A 17,525-nucleotide genomic window follows, 5' to 3' on the forward strand; every position below is an offset into this window, starting at 1 on the left:
GCGCTTGTTCATACCAGCAACCTCCCTCCTCCAGACCGTCTACGGCATCAACTCCAGTTCTCTCTCTCTCTCCTCCACCTCCCAAGCCCCTTCTAATTTACTCTCTATTCAGTCATGAAAATGACCCTTGCATAGAAAAATCTGATCATGTCAGTCAAAATTCTCCTCTGGCTCCACAGTGCCTGCAGAGTGCCATGGAACTCCTATGCCTATGGTCTTCAGCATGGGGCTCACTCCTGTCCAGCCACCTTCGCCCTGACACCCTTTACCTAGGGCTGTAGCTCTGGCCAGAGCTGCAGCACAGTGCAGTGGCCCAGGGCAGGGACTCACTGCCAGACAATCCAACTTGGCTTGGACAAGTGGTTTAACTTCTATCATTCAGCATCCTCATCTAGAAAATGCCACTAGGATTAAATAGGCACTAAAAGGTGCACCTGGTACACAGTGGGAGCTATATAAATATACAAGGGTATGTCAAAAAGTTAATGAAAAATAGAATTAAAAGACAAATTCATTTTGTTGCAGGGAGCCAGCATTGTGGCATAGAGGTTTAAGCCACCGCCTGCGGTCCTAGCATCCCTTACGGGTATCAGTTCAAGTCCCAGCTGCTCCACTTCTGATCCAGCTCCCTGCTAAAGCACTTGGGAAAACAGCAGCAGATGGCCTAAGTTTTTGGGCCCCTGCACCCATGTGGGAGACCTGGACAAAGCTCCTGGCTCCTGACTTTGGCCTGACTCAGCCTGGAGCCATTGCAGCCACTTCAGGAGTGAACCAGTGGATGGAAGATCTCTCTGTGGGTCTCTCTTTCTCTGTCTGTAATTCTGCCTTTCAAATTAATATAAATGTTAAAAAAATTTTTATGAAATCCATGCAGCGGTCTTCAAACTGTTTACAGAAAATGCATATTATGAAGAAACTGTAGATTTCAAAAAAATTTGTGCACCAATATAAATTTACCTTTTTAAAAAGTGTTTGTTTATTTGAGAGCATGCATGTGCTTCTATCAGCTGGTTCATTCTAACAAATGTCTGCAATGGCTAAGACTAGGCTGGGCCAAAGCCAGAAGCTGGGAACTCAATCCAGGCCTCCCAGCTGGGTGGGAGGGATCCAATTACTTGAGCCATCATGCTGCCTCCCAGGATTGACATTAGCAAGAAGCTGGAGTTAGGTACTGAACCCAGCACTCTGATTTGAGATGCAGACATCTTAACCACTAGACGAAATGCCTAAAAATTTATCCTTTTAATTCCACTTCCCATGAACTCTTTGAAGTAGCACTGTAGATTGAAGTCTCTCCTAACCCTGTAATTTGCATCATGAGTGTTTGAAACCCATTCAAGGAACCCGTTTCCCTCAGCTGATCTTTATGCTCTCTTGTAGAAGTTAAAATGTCAGACCCTCTCTGACGCCCTTCTGTTGCACTTTGTTCAGCTCTCTATTAAAATTTTATCAGGGGTAATCTGCATTAGTTTCCAGTTGCCGTGACAAACTACCACATATGGGCTGGCTCCAACAACAGACATTTATTCTCTGCCAGTTCTGGAGGCCAGGAGCCTGAGATCAGAATCCTTGGGCTACAAGCAAGGCACCCCTCCACAGGCGCCAGGGAAAAATCCACTCCTGGCCTCCTCCAGCTCCTGGGAACTGCTACATTCCTTGGTTTATTGCCACATCACTCTGATCTCCGCCTCCTCCTCCTCTGTCAGTGTCAAATCTCCTTCTGCCTCTTCTCATAAGGACACTTGTGACTGCGCTGAGGGCTCACCTGGATAATCTAGGCTCGCCTTGCTAGCTCGAGCTCCTTAATTTAGCACAAGTATCTCTAAGACCTTTTCAAGCCGTGGAGGGTAACATTTACAGGCTGCGGGGACTGGAACCCAGTGTTGGTTGTCATTACTCAGCTGCTTCACAACTGTCTATGTGCATGCTGGTCTTTTTATCTACAAGGGGTCTGTCTCATTACAGGCACTTAATCGATGAACTGGATGCACAGGCACGGTGGTACAGGGTACAGGACCCTCGTCCATGCTCACCTCCTTTGCTAAGGCTTTATTTCCTTAGGCCTCAGCTATTTCTTTCATGTGCCAACCTGTCACCAGAAGGATATTTTACTCATGAATCAGATCAACCTGTAGGTTAGAGAAATTCCGCACCAGGGATCTTCATCTTTGTGACGCTTCTCCTGAGCTTCAGGGACGCAAAAGGAACCGAAAAACCTCCTTCCAAACTCGAACCCTGCCGAGCCACGGCAGTGTGGCAGGCGGCTGGGCCCTGCAGCTCGAGGGCTTCTTTCACGGAATGTGAGAATGCAGAGTGGCAGAGTGACAAGCATGAGCTTCATGAAGAGCGCTGTCATCGGCTGGCCCCTGCTGGCTCGTGGCCATCCCTCGGCCGTTTATTTTAAACACAGTTTTCGTCGTAACTTAAGCTCCCACATTCGTGGCTCTTGCCTCACGGACCATTTCCCCCAGCTCGGGTTACTAAAGTTCAGCACGGGGATTTTTCCGAAATGAGGCTGTTTCTTTTCCAGTGTTCTCAAGTCACTGTCACCTCCACCCACAGGGATAAGCCTGCTGCAGCCACCGCGCACCTGAGAAAACAAGTCTGTCACCCCACTATTGTTCCAGTATTCCCCCCAAAAAACATAAGTTACAATTACAGAAAAGGAAACAAGTAGATCACTTCGCACAGTTCATATCTGAGACAGTATATTGTCTACTGCATTACAAGTCTGTATTATGCCATTACTTCCATGTCAGTCTTTTCTTGCTGGCTGGAGTTGAAATCAGAATGTAAAAAAAGAAAAAAAAAGCTATAAACTTCAAAAAAGTATTCAAGATTTGCCTAAGTAAGCAGATGTTCAGAAACTTCTAATCCTCCCCTTTACATATATTATCGAAAAGCAATTGTCAGAATCGATGTAGGTCATGCTACTGGAGCAAAGCTCGTCTCATATGGTGGCCTGGAGCTGGCAGAAGCTTCTCACTGCTCAGGGTCAACTCCAACAGCCTGGCCGAGAAGACCTGCTTACTTCCCAACATCCCCCGGAGCCACACTCTCTTTCCAGCTCCGCTCCAGTCACTCTCAGTCTTTCATCCAGGTCACACCTGTTCCTTCCAACCAGTGGAACTCTGCGCATGCCGTGCCCTCTGCTTAGAATGCCTGTCCCTCCTCACCTCTCTTGGCTAAGCTTTACGCATCCTTTGGATCTCAGGTCAAGTGTTCTTCCTCTCCCAGACTCGGTTGAATCCCCTAAGCACTGCCTTGGTATTCGAGACCACCGAGAGCTTGCACTCATTTGTGGGAGGGTCTGATTAAACCTCTGCATCCTCCCCATAGCACACAAGGCTGTGAAGGCAGGGATGTTTCCACAGCATCGTCAGCCCTTAACACTGTTCCTGGAACACAGTGAGCACGGAATACATACCTAGACGCTGAATAAATTCATTCCATGTCATGGACTCTCCTGCTAGTTCTGTGTTGAGGCAAAGCACCAAACATCAGGGGCTTCGCCTTCCTCATCAGTAGGAAAATGCCTGTTCCATTCTAAAACTTCTGGGATAGCGCTGCTACCTCGAGTCTGGAAAGCTGGTCGGGCTAAAGCTAAAAGGCAGCACAATGCAGTGTCCACTGGCCTCACGTCTCCCCACATAGAGAGACTCCATGCCTGAGCAAGAAGCTGGAATGACTCTTGACATCTTTGTCTCTTTTCCTGAAGCCACTGCCTTGAGTCCAGCTTTCTTCACCCTTGATTTTAAAACAGCAAATGCTCCTTTAACTGGTGGTTCTGGGTTCAACCTCTCCTCTTTCCATCCATCTGCAGTGCTGCCAGAAAAACTCAGTCTAAACCACTGGACTGAGCATGATGCCCCTCTGCTTGGACACTGCCAGTGGCTTTTCCTCGGCCTCTGGGATGAATCTCACCTCTGGACAAGATTGCCTTCCACGGTCCTTGCCTCACCTCCTGACCTCTCCTTCAGGACCCACACTCTTGTAAGAGCTGCTCAGAGGACTCAAACCATCCTCTGTCCTTGCAGTCCTCTGTCCTTGTATGTGGCTGTCCCTGCCCGGAACCCTCTCTTCCCTCAGCCACTTGCAAAATGCTGTCCATCATTCAGGCTCCGCACGCATGTAGCTTGCAGGTGGCTTCTGCCTTGCTCTTCCCCAGGCTCTATTTGTCATTCACTGCCTGTGCTCCCCCCACAGAACATTTTGGACAAACCACCTAGGAACACTTACCCCAGGGACCTGGGTTTGCAAAAGCACATAGCGATCAGGGGCATGGGCCTTGAATTCAGACCAACTTTATAATCAAAGTCTGCAATGTACTGTGTCAGTGACTTGAGTCTTGGTTTCCTAGCATCGCAAATGTGGGAGGTAACACCGAACTCACCCAGCTGTTCTAAGGATTAGATAAGGTGCTTAGCGACTTAGAGCAACTGCCTACCCACAAACTTAGTAACTGATGGCAATCGTCATTGGTGTTGACTGTCCAATCAAGAACCCAGGGCTACCTCTCCTCCACCTTTCGATGGCCGTGGCTAGCCCTAGTCAATGCTTCTTAAAATGCATACATGAAACCATAATCATGAGGGCTCAGGCATGCCCATTTGGCCCAACCATAAGGAATTTTACTAAAGTGCCAAAACTCCCACTGAGCTCACGACTTGGTCTGCATCACTCCTCTCCCTTTACTAAACCAGGCCTGAATTCCCAGGGACCACACAGTTCGAGACACTTGAAGGAAAGGGTTTCTGTTCAATGATCCCTTCCTACTTTATTGGAGTCTGCATGTGCATCAATCGCAGCCCTTATTGCCACCTGGGACCTTCTCATATGAAAAATACGTGTGTGGTGGTGGTGGGGGGGTGGGTAGAGGGGGCGCTGTCGACGCTTTCAATTCCAGGTGATTCATTACCTGATTATCGACTTTTCTGAGCTCACAGCGGGGACGCGGTCAAACCCATGAAAATCACGGCCAATTCCAGCGCAGGGCTCTGGCCTCGGCAAGGGCTCAAGTTCCTTGAAGGCCAGGTGTCTCGGGCTCCCCGCGCGGGGCTCCCGGGGTGCAGCGACCAGGGAGCTGGGCGGGCCAACGCCGCTTCGTCCCTCGGCTGAGGCCACTTCCGCTACCCGGGCCGCGGGCCGCCGAGGTTCACCTGAGCGCCTCAGGAAACCACAGCCCTTCGCCCTCAGCGCCGCGAACTTTGCTAGCCTGCTCCCCCACCGGTCCTCCTAGGGTCTGCGACACGGACCCGGGAACCCCAGCTTGGGAGACGTCCTCGCCCCCTCCCCCGGCCCAAGCGCGGGTCACGCCCTGCGCCGGGCCACGCACGGTCCGGCCCAGACCCTCGGCAGCGTGGCCCCGGGGCGGGGCAGGGGGCGACGACCCCGTCCGGCCCCGCGGCGAGGCACACAGTCCGCCGCACCCACGCCCCGCGCCACCCGGCTAGAGTCGCTCGCGCCGCGGCTCTTTGTGGCCGCCACACCGGAAGCGGGAGCGAGTGCGTGCGGGGCAGCCGCCGGGGGGTCCCGCGTGCGCGGGGCGGGGCCGCGCGACTGCCCCCCTCCCCGCGGGGGCGCGCGAGGCCCGGGCGGGGCCGCCGTCCCTTCCGGGGAGCGGGCGGCGTCCCAGCCCGCCCCCCGCGGCTCGGGGTGACGCGGCTCCAATAACAGCTCGGGGGGGGAGCCGCCGCGCCCGGCACAGCCGGCGCCCGCGCCCCTGCGCGCCCGCCCAGCCCAGCGCAGCCGCGCGCTTCGCTGCCACCATGCGGGCCGAGGGCCACGGCGGCCTGGAGCGCTTCTGCAGCCCGGGCAAAGGCCGGGGGCTGCGGGCCCTGCGGTCCTTCCAGGTCGGGGACTTGCTCTTCTCCTGCCCGGCCTACGCCTACGTGCTCACAGTCAACGAGCGGGGCAACCACTGCGACTACTGCTTCGCCAGGTAGGCGGCGGGGGCGGCCGGGGGCGCCGCGCCGGCGGCTCGGGGCGCGGCGGGAGGAAGCGCGCGTGGCGTGCGGGGTCCTAGCGCCGGCGGCCGAGGGGGCGGGCAGGGCGCGGAGGCGGCGCGCGTTTCCGCCCCGCTCCGGGCCACGTGCGTTGGGGCGGACGAGCCAAGTTGCGGATGCACGTTTCCAGGGTTGCCGGCTCGGGACAGGCCAGCCGGCTCTCCCACGTGGGCTGGGAGCCAGGCTTGGTCCGAGCGTGGGCGTGCGTTGCCCACTGGGCACCTTGGGGGCCCCAGACTGGAGCCCGGGCGGTCCGTCGCTTTGTGCCTGTGCGGCTGGCGCCAGGCCCTGGCCCCCGCAGCCCGGCCCTGCTGCTTCGCCTTAGCTCTCTCCCCAAGGAATTGAATGAGGGGGTGTGTCTAGGACGGGACCCTGCGCTTCCTTGTCATTCTCTGCCTTAGGTCCCGGGAGAGATGTCAGCCGGCTTCCTGGGATCTGGAATGTTGACCCTTATCCCTCCCTGATTTGGAATCTGAAAAACATAGGTGCTGGGACGAAATGCGTGGTGGGAGGTGGTGTTTAACTGTAGCATGTCATAAGTATGACATGTGCCGTACGTGTATTCATACAAACGATGTAGACGTGTATATTCGCACCCGCTCACGATTGTGTCCTCCTGCGGTTTCATATAGTTTCAGAGCTGAAAAGCAGCGTTGGATGTCACCAGTGTCACCTTCCTCCCTGCTTTGCTTAAGGGGGTACTGCAGCCCAGAGCTGGATGTGCTTGTGTGTTTGCATTCACAGCGCTTAATTAGGGCAATGAATCTTGGCTTCTTGTGTTCTGCCCCGGTTCCCTCCCAGGAGCCCAGTATGTTCACCAAGGCAAGAAGCCTGGGTTGGGGTTCAGTTTGCCCCAGGCCTTCCACCCCTCTCCGAGGGAGGGACCCTGCTTTTCTTTCTTTGAACCCCGGTTTCTTCATCTTTGAAATGGAGATGCCAGGGCCAGATGAAGCTGACCCGAGGCCCCGGCGGAGACCTGCTGAGTAGAGGTCTCCAGTCCTGCATAGGCTGAAGCACTCCATCTCCGAGGCCCGGTGTCTCATTCCACGAGAAGACGGAGCGAAAGAAGGGACAAAGGCTGGATGTTGTAGTAATCTTGCCCAGACTCCCTGCCAGAACTGTCTTCCGCTTGGGGGGGGACCTGGAAAGGAACTAGACACAGAATCATGCCGTGGGCAGCGTCAGGGCTGTATGTGATGTGGCTCTTTGAATTGGTGAGCCAAGAGCTAAAGGGTCATGGCACCACTTTGCGACGTTTGAGTGAAGTGAGCATTGGGTTTTCCCAAAGTTAAAAAGGCTGCTGCGACTGGTCCCTTGATCTTCTGAGCCTTGCTGTGGCTCGGAGTCTGCAGCAGTGTGGGTGTCTGCAGTGGCGGGAGCAAAGCAGGTCACCCAGCACAGACGGAGCCTCCCCCAGGGGTCCCGGGGAACTCCTGGAAGCCACCGTGTGAGATGAGACCTCGTGTGCCAGGTACCGAGTAGGTAGTCAGGAGAGTTGCCGGCCCTCTCCTCCCGCGGATTAAAGATCAGATGTCTGGGTTTAGCAGGGAAAAGAGGAACTGAGAGACGCTTCCCTTTCACGAGGATCCTGATGCTGTCTTCTGCACACACTCCCAATGTCGGGATGTTAATGCACGAGCAGATTCAGCCGCGGGTACTCTGCCGCATGGGACGTCATTTGCTGCTCTTCATTTTTGCATTTTTTTCTCCCTGATCGACATTGGTTAGCATCACTAACTCTTGCCTGCAGCGGGCTGGCATGGCGGTGCCCCCTCCCCACCCTTCTCTGGGTAAGGCGAGTGTCCACAGTTCATTTCCTCTCTCTCCTGCAGAGACTTGTTGGAAATCAGCTAAAATAACAACACACAAGTAGTGCCCACAATACCCACGCAGTTAAAATGTCTCTGTACTCCTCTTTGAGCTTTTGATGAAGTGGGATTCATTTGCACTTGGCGGTTAGACCCTGCTAATAGAGTTGTCGCCTGCCTGTATGCAACAGAACAAATCAGTCTCTCCAGCTGTACCCAGAAGTAGGAGTAGAATTCTGCCAGCGTCAGGGGTTCAAGGTCAGAAGCTGCTACTGTACCCCCTACACCCCTACTGAACCCCTGTCTCCTGCCGGAAGCTGAATGTCAACAGTAGTGCTTGGGAGAAGTGAGCCGGCCAAGAGCTTCCGCAGCATGTGAATTGTCTTCGAGATTTAATGTATTCTGAAGGGGGAAAAGGGGATTTCTTTACGAATAAGCATGTTCTATGCATTAAAAAATCCAGGGAAATTTCTCTGTGGTGGGGGATTCTTACTGTCAAGGCTGTTCGGGCAAAGATTTGTCTCTGGGAGTTTTAAATTGGAACCACGTTTTCTCAGTTTGGTGAGTGACACTTAGGCAGATATGGATCTTTCCTTAGCTCTGGAAGGCACTGCCTAAACATAGAAATGCCTTCCAGTTAGAAGCTGTCCTGTTAGACCTCTTAGCTACGCTGTATATACGTGCGTGTGTTGGCACTCATCATCCCCTTGTGGCAGGTTTTTTTTTTGGGCGTGTGTTTTAGATCTGTGGATAAATTTTCCTTCAAGGTGAATGAGTATTGAACACTTTATTTTCTTTTTTAAAGGCTTATTTATTTGAGAGTTGCAGAGAGAGCGAGCGAGCTACCATTTGCTGATTCACTCCCCAAATGGCTGCAACTACAGTTGGGCTGGGCCAGGCGGTAGCCGGGAGCTTGGAACACCATGCAAGTCTCTTATGTGGGTGCAGGGGCCCAAGTTCTTGGGCTGTCATCCCTTGCTTTCCCAGGCGCATTAGCAAGTAACTGGATGGGAAGTGGAGCAGCTGAGACTCGAACCCACACTCTGGTGGGACACCGTTGTCCCAGGCTGCGCCTTAACCTGCTGCACCACAACGCTGGCCACAGTATTATAGATTCCACTTGGTTTTATAGATACTACTCTGACCCAGTGCTCCAGCTGAGTATTCACTCTGTGTGTGGTTCCTCAGGTGGGCAGGTGTCTCCCTTTTAATCTTTTTCTCCTGGCTCCCCGGGCGGCCGAAGGGCAAGAATGTTGTCTTGGCTTTGTTCTGAGCCTGGAGAAGTCAGAAGGCCCACTTAGCCTCCTCTAACAGCTGGCAGAACCCAGTCTCCGGGAGCTAGCGTCATGTCCATTCGGGTGGTTGCTTTCAAAATTGAAATGCTTGCGTGAGCAAACATTGGTGAAGATGCCCATTTCAGGGTTTGCAGCCTTTCCTGCCAGGTCCCCAGATTTGTCCTCCAGCAGTGTCTTGTCTTTCCTGTTATTTGAGCAAACTGGCAGAGTAGGCTTCGCTTGATCTTGCCTGACAGTAAGGGCCGTGGCATCCTAATGCTCCTCTTTTTTTTTTTTTTTTTTAAAGCTTTATTTATTTATTTGAAAGGCAGAATTGGAGAGAGGCAGAAGCAGAGAGAGAGAGTTCTTCATCTGCTGATTTACTCCCCAAATGGCCACAGCAGTCAGAGCTAGGTGATCTGAAGCCAGGAGCCAGGAGCTTCTTCCGGGTCTCCCATGCCGGTGCAGGGGCCCAAAGACTTGTGCCTTCCTCCACTGCTTTCCCAGGCCATAGCAGAGAGCTGGATTGGTTGGAGCAGTGGTGACTGGAACCAGCGCCCATATGGGATGACGGCACTGCAGGTGGCAGCTTTACCTGCTATGCCACAGCGCCCTCCCTATGCTCCTCTCAAGGTTCTCTGAAATAGCCCTGGCCTGAGCTTGTCCCACAGAACGGGGGATGTTGTCCCAAAGACTAGTGTGGGTTCTGGGTCACTCCGAGGACGTTATCTGAGAACCATGAGTATCCAAGAGGAGACGTGGACGGGAATGCTCTCAGATTATCATGTTGCTTGAATGAAAAATTGGACACAGGCTCTAATAGGGGGATTGTTCTCCTATTTTTGGGTTTATTTTTTTTAACAGTGATACGATTAAAACATATAGACAGGCTGGCGCCGCGGCTCAATAGGTTAATCTTGCGCCTGCAGTGCCGGCATACCGGGTTCTAGTCCCGGTCAGTCGGGGTGCTGGATTCTGTCCCAGTCGCTCCTCTTCTTGTCCAGCTCTCTGCTTTGGCCCGGAAGTGCAGTGGAGGATGGCCCAGGTCCTTGGGCCCTGTACCCGCATGGGAGACCAGGAAAAGCACCTGGCTCCTGGCTTCAGATCGGCGCGGTGCACTGGCCGCAGGGCCATTAGGGGGTAAACCAATGGAAAAGGAAGACCTTTCTCTCTCACTGTCCAGTCTGCCTGTCAAAAACAAAACAAAACATATAGCAGATTTGCTCTAAAAATTATCTTAAAGAATGTAAAATTAAGCTTTCTGTATAAAAGGTAAAGAACCATTTCAATCTTGTAAGCTTTTCATTTACTTCAGATAGAAACAGCAAAGCAGTGATGTTGTGCTGCACAGCCTGGGTTTGAGCTCCGGCTTCCTCCCTTTCTGCTGCTTTGTCGTTAGGCCAACTCGGTCCACCTCTCTGAACTCCCAGGCTCCTTCATCTGGGAGGTGTGCAGACGAAGCCAGCCCTGCCAGCTGGTCTAAGTGCGATAGTGGAGGTCAGGAACTTGGCCCACCCCCAGCAGGAGTAGGCTGGCAGAGTCGCCTGGCCCCTTTCTGGCTCTTGTCAGATGAACTCTGCTGGCTGGATCCGCGTTAATTAAGTCATGGGATACAATGTTGCCCTTTCAAGGGCATTTTTATGGGAGAGAGGCTGTGGTCAGGGGTACTGGGAAAGAAATATGGCGAGCCGGTGACCCTGTTGACATGTCCCATTGATCCAGGGCTGAAACCAGCAGTTCTCAAGCCTGGGGTCCTCCAGAATAATCACGGGGGCTGGGGTCGGTTTTCAGTGTTTTTGAAAAACTGGTGGAAATGATAGAACACACCTACACACAGGCCGTCACTCCTTCGAAAAAGCCTTCTCTGACGTCCCAGTGCTTAGATTCTGTGCTGTTCTCTTGGCAAGAGACTAAGCAAATGTTTGTAAAGAAAAATGGAAGAAAATGGGCTTTTCCAGAGCACAGGAGGTGGTGGCCCCGCGTGGCCCCTCGCCTCCAGCTGTAGGCTTGCAGCTGGGCCGAAGACGAGGCTGAGGCCCTCTAAGACTTCAGTGTGCCTGGCACGGTGACACAGGCATACTTCCCATATGCAGGGAGCCTGATTTCCACCACAGCTCACAGGGGCTCAGTGGCCAGGCCTCTCATTTGGAAGCGATTTCAGATGAAAGAGAAGGAACAGCAGCAGGAGCTCCTGAAGTGAAATTCAAACCCTGGTGAGTTAAAGCCGCCAGCTAATGCCATTCCCGCCCCAAAGCAATTGCACAAAATCCTGTCCATCAAAAAAAAAAAAAATCTGAAATCCCATATATAAAATGACGTTCCTTTAAATCATACTGCTCTTCGCAGCGCATAAAGGGCTTCGGGATTCTTATTTTGGACCTTCCATGCATGGCTGGGGTAGACAGGGCCTTACCCTATTTTATGCAGAAGGCGACTGAGTGTTGGCCTGAATTTCACATATTTTTGGGTCAAAAATTTTTAAAAGATTTATTTATTTGAAAAAGTTACAGCAGGGCCAGCGCTGTGGTGCAGTGGGTTAATCCTCTGCCTGTGGCACTGGCATCCCATGTGGGTGCTGGTTCTAGTCCTGGCTGCTCTACTTCTGATCTAGCTCTCTGCTGTGGCCTGGGAAAGCAGTGGAAGATGTCCTTGGGCCCCTGCACCCGCGTGGGAGACCCAGAAGAAGCTCCTGACTCCTGGCTCCGTATCGGTGCAGCTCTGGCCATTGCAGCCATTTGGGGAGTGAACCAGCAGAGAGAAGACCTTCCTTTCTGTTTTTCACTCTGTAACACTGCCTCTCAAATAAATAAATGAAATCTTAAAAAAAAATAAAATAAATAAAAGTTACAGTGAGAGAGGGAGAGACAGAGAGAGCTTCCATCCGCTGGTTCATTCCCCAAATGGCTGCAACAACCAGGGTTGGGCCAGGCCAGGCCAAAGCCAGGAGCCAAGAGCTTCCCTAGTCTCCCATGTTGGTGCAGGGCCCAAACACTTGGGCCATCTTCCACTGCTTTCCCAGGCACATTAGCAGGGAGCTGGATCGGAAGTGGAGCAGCCGGATGGAACCGGCGCCCATAGGGGATGCTGGCAGAGCAGCTGGCTGCTTTACCTGCTGCACCGCAGCGCTGCCCTGGGTCAGATATTTGTTGAGTGTTTCCTGTGGGCCAGTCTGTGACCTTCAGGGAAGGAATCAAATCTTCCTGCTTAGAGTGTGATTTTCCTTCCTGTGACCCCTTTGGCCTGAACCTACTGTGTGACTCACCTGGACTTAATTCTGTCTAAACCTGCTGTGTGGTTCACTGGAGACCAGAGATTTAATCCACCTGATAGCCCTTTTGGTGAACACAGGTTATATCACCTGTTTTCGTTTGGTTCCCCTCCCCACCAGGTAGCTTAACAAACTAATGCATTGTTTTAGAAAGGATTTTTTTAATAACCACTTTTTAATAAAAAAATAAATAAATGGGGGCCGGTGCTGTGGCGCCGGGGGTTAACGCCCTGGCCTGGAGCGCCAGCATCCCATATGGGTGCTGGTTCAAGACCTGGCTGCTCCACTTCCCATCCAGCTCTCTGCTATGGCCTGGGAAAGCAGTAGAAGATAGCCCAAGACCTGGGGCCCCTGCACCCGCATGGGAGACCTGGAGGAAGGAAGATCCTGGCTCCTGGCTTCGAATCTGTACAGCTCCGACCGTTGCGGCCAATTGGGGAGTGGACCTCTCTTTCTATCTCTCTCCTCTCTCTCTGTGTAATTCTCACTTTTAAATAAATAAATCTTAAAGGGAAAAAAAATGATGTGAGAGGCAGAGAGCGAGCAAGCTCGTATCTACAGATTCACTCCTTGCTGCCTTCTGCAGCAGGCGAAAGCCAGGAGTCAGGAACACCATCCAGGTCCCCAGAGTGGGTGGCGGGAACTCAGTTACCACCTGGTGCCTGCCAGATTCTGCATTAACCGGAAGGTGGATTCAGAAGCCTGAGGCAGGAATCAAACCGAGGGCTGTGGGCATTGTAACTGCTAGGAAAATGTCCACTCCGAGTTTCTGAAAAGTTTGAAAACCCAATTGGCCCAGCTGTCTGCCGGCCTACATGGGTTCGGAGGTGTTGGCTCTATTAGGACGCTCTGGAATTTGCATGGGAGCCCATGTACTCTTGTGTTTGTGTGAGTAGTTCCATCATAAACCATAAAAGAGCTCCCGGCTGTGGTCCTTTGGTGGGTTTGTGATGTTTGGACTCGAGTCTGTGTCCACATGGTCTGGTCGGCATCAGTGTTCTTTACTTAAACACATCCATTCTTCCAGGCCTCTTGCTGCAGAAGTTTAATTGGTCAGGAGTGAAAGTTTTGGTGCAGCTGGTGCTACCTGTTCCCCTGGACAGTATTCTTGTAGGGTAAGCAGACAGCACACTTGTCATCCTGTCAGAAAATTCTTTTGAAGAATTATTCGCCGCAGGCGGAGGATTAACCTAGTGAGCCGTGGTGCTGGCCCTGAAGAATTATTTGATTTATTTGAAAGACAGAGTTACAGAGAGAGGTAGAGCCAGAGAAATGGAGAGAGGTCTTCCTTCTGCTGGTTCACTCTCCAAATGACCGCAATGGCCAGAGTTGAGGTGATAGGGAGCCAGGAGCCAGGAGCCAGGAGCTTCTGGGTCTCCTATGCAAGTGCAGGGCTCCAAGGACTTGGGCCATCTTCCACTACTTTCCCAGGCCATAGTGATATCGGAGTTTGCGATGCCATACGATATCACTGTGTGCTTATTAATAAATTCCCAGTATTAATAAGCCTGTGTGGGTTCTTGCCTAATACTCAGAGAATTCTGAATACTGGCATAAATGAACGAGGCAGCACGATAAATGCGTAGTAGAGTGAGGGCCCTATATAAAGGAGGGAAATCTGGATTCATACTGAGTACCAGGAGCCAGCCACGTGGAGGAGCATGCAGGCCAGGAAGCATGGAACAGGTGGTCCAGAGGCCACATGCCTGCAGAGCCCACAATGGCAAAGAGCCCAAAAGAAGAAAGGCGGGGGGGGGGGGGCAGGCTTTTAATCCACTTCTGAAGGGGAGTAGCTAATTAACCCGATTAGCCAGTGGGCACACAGGTGTAGCCAGGTAGGGGCATGAGGTTGCTTGGGTGTGGCTTTCCGGCTCACAAACCTAATCAGTTTTATTTTGTATGCCTGCCTACAGCAGCAATAGCAGAGAGCTGGATCTGAAGAGCAGCAGCTGGGTGCCGGTGCGGCAGGCTGGGGCTTTAACCCACTGTGCCACAGCGCTGGCCCCCAGATTCTTTAAAAGTACTAAGAACAGCCTGAAATTCCCCAGGAAGATCCAGGGTGCAGTGCTGCGGTTCAGCAGGAACCTGACATTCAGGACTTGGGACAGTGAAGCTGTCTGTTTTAGAATTTGAAATGGAGATTTACAAAGAGAGTTCCTACTTTCTTTTGGTGTTATAGACTCACCTTTTTGGACTTAGATTAACATTCTTTTTTTTATTCCTGCTAATGTAAAAAGAAAATGTGAAATGATTATGAATGTTTACTTCGTTTTTGCCTCTCAAGGAAGTGGGAATGATGATAAACATCCTTTATAAATCCTGGAGTACATATAACTAAGTGCACTCCCCCTGCCCCCTGCACACACACACACACACACTCAGAGTTTTTGACCTTAGCTGCAGAGTCTGGATGACCTCCGGTCTCAGCTCAGGGCAGGCCTCCCCCTGGTGTGTACAGGCCAGTGTGGTTTTTTTAAATGTCACATCTCCTTTCCTGCTCCTTCCACAGACAGCACTCTCTTTAGATTTGGCAGTCCATCTTTGGATATCCACGGTGGGGCGGGTCTCCAAAAATTTCGTGAAAACAATGTAATTCATTCTGCACAAGTATTTCACAATTTTTGCACCAAATATGCTTGTCTTTTATTTCCATTTTTTCCAGGAATCTTTAAATTATAGATTTATTTATTTGAAAGTCAGAGAGAGGGAGAGACACAGAAAATCTTCCATCTGGTGATTCATTCCATAAATGGCCACAATGGCTGGGTCTAGGCCAGGCTGAAGTCGAGCCAGGAGCTTCATCCAGGTCTCCCACATGTGGGTGCAGGGGCCCATGGATTTGGGCCATCTTCCTCTGCTTTCACAAAACATCGCAGGGAGCTGGATCAGAAGTGGAGTAGCCGGACTCCCACAGGGGATGCTGGCACTGCAGGCAGCAGCTTTACCAGTTCCACCACAGCGCTGGCCCCTCCAGAGGAACTAGATAGACCCAAGCCAGGGCACCCTGCTGTTCCTGACCAAATTCTGACTGTGCACTTACTTCTGGTCAGCCTGGCCCCTTAGCCGCCTCCCCATGCACCCCATGCACTCCCACCCACCAGTGGCCTGTACTGGGACCAGATGGAGGCCCTCTCAGGGACGAGTGCTGTCAGCCTCTGCATGCTACCATCCCCCTTCCCACCCACACCTCCAACCCTCACATCTCTGGATTTCTAGAAAATCCGCAGTAGTTTAGGGGTGCAGTTCTCCGGCAGGGAATTGACTGAAGTGCCTGCCTTTTCAGGGCTGAACCTGTGACCTTGGCCTCATTAGCGCGGTAACCAGTCACAAAGCCACCCACCTCACTTTGTGTGACTTCTGCTGACTCCCTTCCCGCCACCCTCGGAGGCCTCCTTTTCAATTGCAAAGGCGTTCACGGGGACACAATAGAACAGAAGGAAATCCGGTCTCTTTAAGACTTCTCTGAAGGACAGAAATATGCAGCGTAGCAGGAAATTCCTGCAAAAAGCCTCCAAGGTCCAGGAAACAACTTGGCTTTCTGGTCCATGCATTGGCCCTGCACCCTGCAGGATCTTCAATCAGAAATCTTAAAATCTTGCCAATGTATTAACATAAAATCTTGTATGTTTAGTGGAAGGTTTCAGATGGCAAAGCAGAAGTATTTTTGTGTGTTATTAAAGTGGATCGGACTAGCTTTTTGTAGGAAAGTGTGGGTCTGATGTTCATCTCTGGCCATTTTATAGGCCCTCAAGACCAAAACAAACACTTAGCTGTGATAACAAAGACATGGTTGGGTATAGGCCAGGACCCTGGGATGCACAAGGCCTGTGGTGCCCAGAGGATACGGACAGAGTCCCGTGATGGAGAGGACAAACAAGGAGGGCACCAGGCTGGAAGACAAGGGCCTTTCCTGGGGGAAGAAGAGGAAAAAGAGAATATGGCTGCCAAAGAAGATGCAGGTCTTTGTGGGAGCCAGATAGTAACCCTGAAATCGGACATGACCCCCTAAATTTTACATGAAAATGTGGCCCTTTAAAGTTCCCCAAAAGTGCTATCTGGGCTGCCACATATGCTACCAGAATTTGGGGTGCCATGCGATTTCACCCTGGGCTTATTACTAAATCCCCAGTATTAATAAGCCCGAGAGGGTTCTTGCCTAATATTTAGATTAGAATTCTAAATACTGGCACAGATAAACAAGGCAGCATGGTACATTTTAAGCTTTTATTTAGTGAGAAAGATGCATAGGAGAGTGAGAGCTTTATTTAAGAGAGAGAGGTAAATAGGGGTTCATACCGAGCACCAGGAACCAGCCACATGGAGGAGTATCTAGGCCAGGAAGCCTAGAGCACGTGGCCCAAAGGCCGTGTGCCCTGGAGGTGCAGGGTTACAGCAAGCTGCATCCTGGGAAGAGGCCAGGGCCGAAGAGAAGGCCAGACACACCATGTCCCAGGCTTTTAACCCGCTTCCAAAGGGGAGTGGTTAATTAACCTGATTGGCTGGTGGGCACCCAGGTGTGGCCAGGTAGGGACATCAGGTCACACAGGGGCGTGGCGAAGGCGTGGTCTTCCAGCTCACAAACCTAATTAATTTTAACCTATATGCCTGCCTACTTCAGCCCCAAGGATTTTAGATCCTGGCTCTTGAAAGGAGTCATGTTGAAATCCATGACAACAGGGCCATTCAAGCCCCGACCTGCAGCAGGCGATGGTGGAGTCCTAGCTGCCCCACTTCCGATCCAGCTTGTAAGGCCCCGCTACAAAACACACCAAACACCGGAGTAAGGGAAAGGGTTTATTGGGGGAAACCTCACAGACTGGAGGGAAGGGGTGAAGAAGGAAAATAGAGAAGGAGAGTATAAGAGAGAGATCCAGAGAGAGAGAGAGATCAGGAGATGGAGAGAAAGAGAGCCACGTATTCAGGAACAGGTCCTTTTAAAACTTTGCTGCAGGGCGGGCAGGGAAGCAGGAGCAGCAAATCCCCTTAGGATGTGGGGTGGGGCTGACACTGGGGCTGACACCGGTGGTTGGGCCAAGTGGCTACCTGGCTTCCAGCAGTGGCAGGGGCTAGAGCCTAGGATGGTGTCAGAACTGCTCAATTTTACTAACACAGCTCCCTGCTAATGCACCTGGGGAAGCAGTGGAGGATGGCCCAAGGCCTTGGGTCTGTG

At 51.9% G+C, this 17,525-nt stretch overlaps 1 protein-coding gene and 2 long non-coding RNA genes across 14 annotated transcripts in view; 1 reads left to right on the forward strand and 2 right to left on the reverse strand.

Moving 5' to 3' along the window:
- LOC103350973 (uncharacterized) overlaps positions 1–5,353 on the reverse strand; it is a 265,690-nt gene extending 260,337 nt beyond the window's left edge. For 9 of the 11 annotated variants that reach the window (XR_016219631.1, XR_016219624.1, XR_016219630.1 and 6 more), the window contains exon 1: positions 4,919–5,057. This is a non-coding gene — a long non-coding RNA (uncharacterized LOC103350973). Of the gene's footprint in view, positions 1–4,918 lie in introns of all 11 variants that reach the window. The other 2 variants (XR_011381448.2, XR_016219625.1) reach the window with 1 other exon arrangement.
- A 275-nt stretch (positions 5,354–5,628) lies between these two features.
- Positions 5,629–17,525, forward strand: part of SMYD2 (SET and MYND domain containing 2) — a 52,723-nt gene continuing 40,826 nt past the window's right edge. Inside the window, exon 1 of one of the 2 annotated variants that reach the window (XM_002717406.6) lies at positions 5,629–5,941. In XM_002717406.6, the coding sequence (XP_002717452.3) occupies positions 5,769–5,941 (173 nt within the window). In that variant the 5' untranslated portion in view covers positions 5,629–5,768. The remainder of the gene's footprint in view (positions 5,942–17,525) is intronic. The other variant, XM_089312186.1, reaches the window with a different exon arrangement.
- On the reverse strand, positions 14,974–15,830 carry LOC108178207 (uncharacterized). The gene is made up of 2 exons (XR_001794904.4): positions 15,696–15,830; positions 14,974–15,209 (listed from the first exon to the last, which is right to left on the reverse strand). It is a non-coding gene; the product is annotated as an uncharacterized LOC108178207 (long non-coding RNA).

Source organism: Oryctolagus cuniculus, chromosome 13 (genome assembly GCF_051225735.1).
Source record: "Oryctolagus cuniculus isolate XC-2025 breed Fujian yellow rabbit chromosome 13, ASM5122573v1, whole genome shotgun sequence".
Classification (NCBI taxonomy): domain Eukaryota; kingdom Metazoa; phylum Chordata; class Mammalia; order Lagomorpha; family Leporidae; genus Oryctolagus; species Oryctolagus cuniculus.